Source organism: Oncorhynchus tshawytscha, linkage group LG13, assembly GCF_018296145.1.
Source record: "Oncorhynchus tshawytscha isolate Ot180627B linkage group LG13, Otsh_v2.0, whole genome shotgun sequence".
In the NCBI taxonomy this organism is placed as follows: domain Eukaryota; kingdom Metazoa; phylum Chordata; class Actinopteri; order Salmoniformes; family Salmonidae; genus Oncorhynchus; species Oncorhynchus tshawytscha.
Genome location: NC_056441.1, coordinates 48,472,694 through 48,482,504, shown reverse-complemented (window position 1 = coordinate 48,482,504; position 9,811 = coordinate 48,472,694). Strand labels below are relative to the sequence as shown.

General features: G+C 42.4%; 1 protein-coding gene across 1 annotated transcript; it reads right to left on the bottom strand.

The window, feature by feature from the left end:
* Positions 1-629: 629 nt before the first annotated feature.
* ankk1 (ankyrin repeat and kinase domain containing 1) lies at positions 630-9,484 on the bottom strand. Its single transcript, XM_024442070.2, has 8 exons — positions 9,138-9,484; positions 8,566-8,848; positions 8,198-8,349; positions 7,169-7,227; positions 6,835-6,990; positions 2,992-3,104; positions 2,707-2,737; positions 630-2,341 (listed from the first exon to the last, which is right to left on the bottom strand). Exons 1-8 carry the CDS (start codon positions 9,320-9,322, stop codon positions 1,071-1,073), a joined length of 2,250 nt encoding a protein of 749 aa, XP_024297838.1. The 5' UTR covers positions 9,323-9,484; the 3' UTR covers positions 630-1,070.
* Positions 9,485-9,811: the final 327 nt, after the last annotated feature.

The window sequence follows — 9,811 nt, the reverse complement described above, 5'->3', positions numbered from 1 at the left end:
AGACGGTGAAGATGAGTTACATTTTTCAGGAAGTCCCTTGTAAACTATTGTGGATGGCAGTGGCACACAGTCTTTTATGAATGAGGAGGGTTTATCAAATCCTGCAGATCAGGGAGAAATGCACTGGTGTCAGAAAGAGATCATCATATTGCTTGGGGAGAGAGAAATGCTGTCAAACGAGTTATCTTCTCGCGGGGAGGGTGGCAGTGAGAATGATTGCAATGTTTCACATTGATATCATTCCTCTCTGGTGAGATAAACATTGTGGGAGGGTTTTCGATTCCATTGCACACAGGTTTCGAGTCACTCCCACCTGTCAGTGAAGCATTAAGTTAAGTAGCCACAACAGATCTGATATGGTATGACTCATGGGATATGTTACGGTATGGTCATGGCTACTATGCTGGAGTATTTAAATCATTTTTTTAAACATTTGGTCACCATGGAAATGGGAACATAAGTATATGCAAATATATTTCTCAATGCATTTCAGTTCTATTCAATATAATGTGTCAACCTGGCAGCTTAGTCTTGCACAAGATACAGTGCTCTTGGTTGGTCACCACAGTGAATAGAATGAAAAACCTTCACTATTTGCCAGCTAATGAAAAAATTATTTTATAATCCACTCATGGTCATAATTACATATTTATAGATGTCGACAACAGACAGCAAGGTCATCCTTACAATTTAAATTAACATAACAATGTCATATAATATTGAGCTTTCAGAATAACATTCCTAATTACAGCGTCGATACCGTGGAGACATAAATCAATAGAGCATCAATACACTTTTCCCAACAGTGATGTACTGTACTTCTTAGTCACTAAGCCTGACATCAGTGTTACCCTGTCCAGAGTTATCTTTCAACATGCCGTTGTTGGCTTTCTAGTACCCTATTTACACTATCTTGCCAACCCGAAACAAATTGTACTGGCTCGGATAGTTTCTTCTCACATTACTATTTTTAGCACAATTCCAGCAACAACGGTGGATATGTAACCAGACCAGCTCAGTACAGCTTGGTTTGGTGCGGCTCGGTTCGGCACAGTAGTGTGAAAGGCTCACTAACTGTTCTCCAGTAGCTGCACTACCTCCTCTTTCTGACACTTCCTGGCCAGGGATAGGGCTGTGCAGCCTGTCGAGTCCTTACTACTCCTCTCTGCCCCGTTCATTAGCAGGGCTTTGATAATGGGAACACTGCCGTTCTGGGCAGCCAGATGTAATGGGGTGGCCTGGCTCTTGTTCAGAGCGTTGACGTTGGCCCGATGCGAAATGAGCTGGAGCACACTGGAGAAAAGGCCGCCGTTACACGCCAAGTGGAGCGCAGTCCAGCCGCTATCCTCTGCCATGTCGGGATTGGCCTTGGCCGACAGCAGCTTGGACACCACTTCCTCTTGCCCGTGGTGGCAGGCCAAGTGGAGGGGTGTCCAGCCACCCTTTCCTGGCAGGTCCATAGAGCACTGGTGGGCTTCTAGTTCCAGCACGGTGGTCGCGTGGCCCTTCAGCGCCGCCAAGTGCATGGGCGTCCAACCCTGGAGGGTCCTGGGGTCGGGATTTGCCCCGTTGCCCAACAGTAGCCTGCAGATGCCCGTGTGTCCCTTGAGGGCGGCGAAGTGTAATGGGGTGTAGTGCCGGCTGTCCAGGGAGTTGACATCGGCGCCAGCGGTCACCAGCTGCCTGGCTACCCTGTTGTGGCCCTCCTTGGCTGCCAGGTGTAGAGCAGTGGTCAGGGAGTGGTCCATCCCGTTGGGGTCAACTCCCTTACTGAGCAGGAGCTTGGCGATGGCGAGGTGGCCGTACACACTCGCCACGTGGAGCGCCGTCCTCCCGTGGACCTCCTCATGCTCTTCGGCGCTTCCCATCCGCGTCAGGAGGAGACGCACAACGTTCTCGTGGCCGTTCTGAGTGGCCAGGTGAAGCGGCGTCCACCCGGCTTTCTCCATAACGCTAGGCTGGGCGCCACTGTCCAGTAGCAGACGGACAACTCTGCTGTCGTCGCTTTGAGCGGCAAAGTGCAGAGGAGTCCACTGGTCCCCATCTCCAAGTTTAACATCTGCCCCGTGCTCCGTCAGCAAGGAGCATATCTCGTGGAACTTGTGGAGCACAGCCACAATGAGAGGGGTGTATCCTCGGACGCTCTGTGAGTTTACCTCCGCACCAAGACTCAAGACATGCCTCACACTCTCCGTGTCACCACTAACCACTGTGTAGTGGAGAAGAGTGTTGTTGTCTTTGAAGAGCATAGACACATGCTCCTTCCTAAGGGACTGTCTGAAGTTTTCAAAGTCTTTCCTTGATAGAATATTGAGAATGTCATCCCTGGTGTTACTCGTGTCTGTGAATGTAAAAAAGCAACACAAACCAGATAAGACACAGAGGCTTATTGCCAATGCAAATCAATCTGATACAGTATAACAATATGTCTGCTGCCTCATTTGATTGTGGCAGTAGCCATGGTTAATTGAAGAGTGCATATGCATTTGCATGCAAGTTGGCTTTGTCTAAAGAGACATGGCTTTCCTCCAATGCATTTTGTTCAGTCTAAGAGCCAGAGCTAAATAAGCATTTTTTTTCACATGGTCCAAAGCTACACCTTCTCCAGTTTTCAATACGTGGAAAACACTTGGTAGAATTGCATTTTAAATGTCAGCCCTAGAAGCACTGAGACACACGGAACATGAGTTTTCCCCATGCACTCACCTGGAGGGTTGGCGAGTGAGCACGTGGATTTCTTAATGGAGATATAATGAAAAAGGGTTAATGGTAGTCATCATAATAGCAGCACATCAACAAGTTAATGTTGTTATTAATGGGGCTAATGACAACTGTTTATAAGACGCATACATTATACAACCATACAGTTGGCATAGTCAAGGTCTTTAACATACATTCACATGGGAGGGAGAGACAGACAGACAGACTTTGTTTGAGAGCTTTGTATCTGTTATCTCAACATTGATGGAGGATGCAGCACTGAGCACTCACTCTTCTGAAGATGGGCGACAGCATGGTATAATCAGGTTTGTGTGTCTTATCCCCGTTGCTACATCCACCTATTCCCAGGATGTCGCTCAGAGCTTCTGTCTTTCGAACAGTGTCTGGAAATAAACAAACAGACAAAGAGGTTTGGTCATTAAAAACATATTCTCAAATTCAGAAGGATTTGATTGATGCAGTGCATGCATCCGTCATACTCAAAATGTTAACAAGATGTGTAAACGTGTGAATAATGTATGCTATTTTTTTACAATTCTGTTTGTAAAATCCATGAGGCACTGTAGTTTTATTAAAACTTTTCATATTATACAGTAGCTGCTGTAGTCAACACAATACTAAAGGGCACTGAAGAACAATTACCCTGAAACGATTGCACACTTTTGGTCATACAGATTTACGGTGTCCATTTTATGACATGTGAAGTAGAATGCAAATAACCTATTCTTATGCGTAATAATGCTGTAATATGGAAAACTGCTTAGTAATGTTGCTCATTTCGATGCGGCAGTGTATGCATACACATGGTGTTTATTAGTATTCGTTAACATGGCACTTTAATCCTTTGCCTTAATTGCTTGCCTGCAGCTTTTGTAAATGATCCAATCTTATCTGAGTTTATTTTAGAATATTACAATAAGGCATCTCACATCAGTGAGCATTACATTGAACAGAGCATGTGCTCTCCGAGTCTCTCTGAGACTCCTCAAAGTCTACAATCAGAAAGCTGTCAGAGTACAAGCCCTGGACAGGATAATTATGATCTTCATGCAGAAACAGATGCAGAGTTACTGAGTGCTGTGCATTTCAGATCTGAGTGATGTCTACCGGTAATTTACCAAAGTTACCATAATTTTCTGTAATTTTGGTAATTAACAGGACATCTATGGCAATCTATGGTAACTTAAGTGCTCCCGAGTGGAGCATCGGTCTAAGGCACTGCATCTCAATGCTAAAGTCATCATTGCAAACCCTGGTTCAATTCCAAGCTGTATCACAACCGGCTGTGATTGGGAGTCCCATAGGGCCTTGCACAATTGTCCGTGTTAGGATTTGGCCGGGGTCAGCGTAAATAAGGATTTGTTCTTAACTGACTTGCCTAGTTAAATAAAAATAAAAAACATTGTACCTTAAGACCTTTTTTAAAAATGCATTCATATAAAGTATTCATTTTTTTATATCTGTGTCCATTACAGATTTGTCGCTCCATTTTTTATTTTAAAATTGTCTTATTTTATAATTTTATATATTTTACATGTGAAAACCAAATAGTGAAGGTGCTGGAGGCAAAATACAAAACTGGAGAAACTTCCAGTCAGATGCACATTTATTTTAAGCCTTCAGTCAGTCGACCTTCATCAGAGCATAACTCCACAAACAATAGTGGGACAGATAAGGCCACACAGTGGGCCAAAGTTAATTAAAGACCCTTGTGATAATCTAAAGTACCCAAAAAGGCCACTTGATGTCATGTGATGAAAATTCCATAACATCCTTGAAAGTTACCAACATTCTGGTAGTTTACTGGAAATTGACAAAGTTACCAGTAATATACCCTCCCTTTGCAACCCGTCTGAGGATCTGGCCTCAGCATTGGTGACCTGTCATTCAGGGCAGCTGGGTTAGAGCTCCACATTTTGGGTTTGCCTGTTTTGCATCTTATTTTGGCATTAATACATGTCACACATCAGTTTGCAAACAACGTTAAAAAAATCATTAAGTTAATAAAGCCGCATTCAAATATGGTCTCTTTTTTGTTAAGCAGCTCCAACGTGCAGGTGTTTCAGCCTAGCTCAGTGCTTTCTGTGGTGGTGGGGCAAGCCAGCAGAAAATACGGAACGTTGCACCGTGATTGGCTCAGTGTTCTGTCACTCATGGGGATACTATGTTACCGCAAAGTCTAAGGGGAGACCTCGAAAATTCTAGCCCTTTGGGTGGTGACATAGAGTTGCATTAGAAGTGTCCATCCAAGAAGGCTCAAGGTCATTGGCCACAGATACAATTACATCAAATCACGTTTTATATACAGTAGCTTTGATTGGACTGATCATGTTAACATCATACTTTCAAAATCTTAGCTAGCAGTCTTCATCATGAATCAAGTTAAATATCTACTGGCAAATCCTTTTAAATTCTTGTCAAATAATGAAGAGAAATGATAGATCAAATGTATTGGTGCTCATCGGCCATTTGACACAAACATTACACAACAAGTTGAAAATTGCAAATTCAACGATGAGTGGTTTGGAAGGAAGTGAGCACAGCACAAGGTGAGTCCAAAAATGTTTTGTATGCTCCTGCATAAATTATGTAATATGCCAGGGAGATATGTATACTGTAGCTAAGAAAGTAATACTAAGTGTATGTTTTGTAGTAAGCTGTTAGTAGCCCATGAACCTCACGCTAATAATCTTAATTTTGCCTACTGTTCTGACTTGGTGGTGCACGTGCACATGTAGCCTATAGCCTGTTTTAGAGAAACGTAATCATTGAATATTGTAAGAGCTTTCATTGTCTGCTTATATGCCCCCGTTATTTATCCTACAGTTCTGACTTGGTGTGCAGGGAGATTTCTGTAAGAACGGAACATGTTCTGAATTCTGTTGCTGTACATTTCAAAAGTGCTGAACAAATAGTTATATTGACTACGTCCGTCCTGGCTCGTTCATTCATGTCTTAATCGAAATTTCGGATTGCCTCTTATTTGCTCGTCATTCCCTTATGCCATAGATTGTACATCTCAATTATCAGTAGAAACCACATTTATTTAAGCAAGTCAGCCGTATCAGTTATGTTTTTTTAAAAGCCAGTAAATGAGGCTGAATGAACTGTTTCGCTGCCAGACAAGGCTCCGCTGATAGCCAGGTGTAGCAGTGGTAAGGTGTTGGGACTGCTGTTGGGACTATGTAGGCCCTAATAGTTTGTGGGCACCGTTTGTTACGGTTGTAGTGCAATTAATGTATTGTTTAGTGTTGTATTGTGTAGTGGCTCAGCAGGCATGCATAATTTTAAATGTTATATTTTTTGCCCCAACAACATTTAAATGCTAAAATCGCCACTGGGCCTCAGCCAGTGTAAGATCGTTTACTGAACAAAGTCCACACAACATGTTCAGCCATATTGTGTCAATCTCCAACATATGGGCTTGCCTTGTTTTGAAGAAACAATGTGCTGGAGCAATCACATGGGTAATGTGTATAGTTATAGGCTTAATAAAGGGTGTATTTTTCTTTGAAAAGGGAAGCCTATGACACTTGGAGACAACAAAGGAGGCCCTTCATAATTTCTTTCTTCCCTTTTTCTGATTAAAAAGTGGTGGCCATTCTGTTTCTATACTGTTTCTGATCATAACAAGGGGTAGCTATTCTCCCCCTTTTGTTGCCTCGAAGATAGTTTGTTTTGTTGTTGTTCTTTGCGGTTGGGTATGGAGAGACACACACAATGTTATCCAGACTGATCTAAGATCTTTTCGTATGTCTGGCATTGATGACAATGACCATAGGAGTTGGTTGGCGGTAAGTAGACAGAGGTGGACCAGTAACCAAAGTTTCCAGGACGGGCAATGGAAAAGTGTGAGCTGAATTGGCTACTGGAGGGCTGCTGGTGTCAGATCATTACCATTATGCCATTGAGTAAGCCACGTAGCCCCAAAAATATCTCTCCATCTTGCACTGCACAATGGCTGACCATGTGCTTCTCAACATGTGGGTGTGTCTGAGGTAGGGAAAAAAGCAGAATACTAATTTTCTTTTTAACCAAATGGACAATAACGCATCTATTCTACTCTACAGTATTTTACAGCACAAACAGATCTGGAATCAGGTGAAGTGTTACCTGAGAAGTCTGGCCTCTCTCTGGGATCCTGATCCCAGCACTGTTGCATTATTGTGATCATCTGCTCACATTCTTGTGGCTTGTCATCAGGGATATTTTCCAAGCCTGGCCTTCTACCTGATGACACCTTCATCAGGACTGTCGTTGTACTGCTTCCTGTGACACAGGCAGTTATATGTTTTGTCAGATGAGAGATGATTTTCAAAAATGACCTCTCAATGTGATTATAAGCTTGTATAGTTTAACTACCTGAACTTTGTCAAAGACTACTGTGTATGTGATTTGATTTTTTGAAAATCTGATACTTGAATCAGAATGCATTACCACTACTCACGTTTCCCAGCTTGATACGGTCTCTTCTGGGTCAGGATTTCCCACATCACAATAGAGAAGCTAAATTAAAACAAGGAACACGTAAGACCTCTCTGACCGGACAGGATAACTTCAATGTGGTTATCTAATAACACTGAAGAAAAATATCAACGCAACATCAACAATTTCAACGATTTTTCCTGAGTTACAGTTCATATAAGGAAATCCGACAATTGAAATACATTTATTAGGCCCTAATCTATGGATTTCACATCAATCAAATTTCAATCAAATGTATTTATAAAACCTGTTTTACTTCAGCCGATGTCACAAAGTGCTGTACAGAAACCCAGCCTAAAACCCCAAACAGCAAGCAATGCAGATGTAGAAGCACAGTGGCTAAGAAAAACTCCCTATAAAGGCCAGAACCTAGGAAGAAACCTAGAGAAGAACCAGGTTCTGAGGGGTGGCCAGTCCTTTTCTGGCTGTGCTGGGTGGAGATTATAACAGAACATGGCCAAGATGTTCAAATGTTCATAGATGACCGGCAGGGTCAGATAATAATAATCACAGTGGTTGTAGAGGGTGCAACAGGTCAGCACCTCAGGACCTCTGCACCTCTGCTTCTTTATATGCCACACTTGTTGGGTGGATGGATTGTCTTGGCAAAAGGGAAATGCTCACTAACAGGGATGTAAACAAATGTGTGAACAACATTTGAGCAAATGGAACATTTTTGTGCATATGGAACATTTCTGGGCTCATTTATTTCTGCTCATGAAACAAGGGACCAACACTAAACCTGTTGCGTTTATATTTTTGTTCAGAGTACATTAAATCTAAATTACATTATCAAAGATTATACCTCATTAGAAACTATATTGAAAAAATCGATGACTTTAGGATCAAATACTGAACAAATTATTTAAATATCTAGTTAGTAACTCATAATGTTTCTATTACAGAGAGAGAGAAAACTAGCCTATTAACACTGTTCTATAGTGGGCCTCTGTGTGAGTTTGTAGGAATTTGCCCTTGGCAACTACCTCACCTGTAAACATCGAACTTGGTTCCCGGATGCTCAGGGCACAGGGTGAATGTCTCTGGAGGTATGTAGAAAATGTTTCCTCTCGCAGTCAAGTTTTCAATGAATTCCTTCTTGTTCCCAGCCTCCTCCCACTTAATTAAGCCAAAATCTGAAATCTTTGGAGGGAAATTTTCTTCAGACAGATAATCATTACTGTGTACGTACCACTGAACTCTTATTCAGATATAACCCTACATTTTTTAATGTTTGCATGCCTAATTAACAAAATAGTCAAGATATCATTAAGGACCCTCGTCTCGCTCATTACACTTTTTTAAAATAGGAATAGCTGCTTAAACGGCATACCAGTCTCTCTGTGGAGCTATTCTCACCTTGATGTGGAGGTGATCGTCTAGAAGGATGTTTGAAGGCTTCAGGTTCAGGTGGAGAAGTGGAGGGTTCATGCTGTGAAGGAAGTTCATGCCCATGGTGACCTCGTGAATCATCTGGAACTTCTTGGGCCACATCAACACGTGGCTGGTGAGGAGACGATCCAGGGAGCCATTACTCATGTACTCCATCACCATGGAGGGAGGGTCATTACACACCCCGTAGATGGACACAATGTACTTGAATGTCACTTTCTCCATCTTGGATGCTTCCTCTATCATTCTCCTACAAATAAAGAACAGATAAGTGTAAGGAGGAGTTGACAGGTTTTTTTACACACCTGAGCAGCCTCAGCCCAAAGATTTTTGTTGTCACTTTCAACCTTTCTAATCTAACACACTTATTTTCCCAGTAATTAGACCACTACTGCAAACTGCTAATTATCCAAACTCCCAAATGTGCTCCCTTTTAGTGATTGTTATTCCATTAAAAATGATGTGATTTATTCTGTGAAATGTTTGCTCTGATCTAGAGTATCTCTTCTCGGCCTGTAATAAAGCCACATTAAACATACCTGTAGAGACTGGTGCCAGTAAGGGTGGTATTGAAGCTTTTCAGGGCACACTTTTCCCTCCAAAGCTTGACTTTCACTCTGTAGACCTGGCCAAAGCTGCGTTCTGTCACCTTAATCCAGTCAGCCTCAAAGTCATCCTTCCTGAAGATCCTGAACTTCTCCAGGCCCCCTTCAACACGATCCATGGGGGGGCAGAGCTCCTCCTGTGTGTCACAACACCGCCTCAAATCTCACACAAACTCAGAATAATTTCTCTGCGGGGTCACCCTTGTCCATGAAGTGTGTAGACAACTACTGAGGAGGCGAGGCAGCAAACAAGTGTGTCTAAGACTCGATTGTGGTTTACTGTGGGTTGTGGGAGGAGCCATGTCACTGCTTGTTTTCATAGCAATGTAACAAGACCGGTTTCCACTGCGCTATCTGCCAAGAAAATTGCTTAGGTTCCCACCAGAGAGCAGGAAGGAAACCTGATAAAGCAGATAGCTCTGATACCTGGAATGCTGTAGTGTATATACTCACTCAAGTGCTATGATGAGCTTTTGCGCATGAGTGTTTGACAGTGTTTGACAGAGTATCAACCAATCACAATAGAGACATCCATAATGATGGGTATTTTTTTAATTGTACTTTTAATTGTTTTAAGAAGGTCATCCTTACGATAATTTTGATATTTG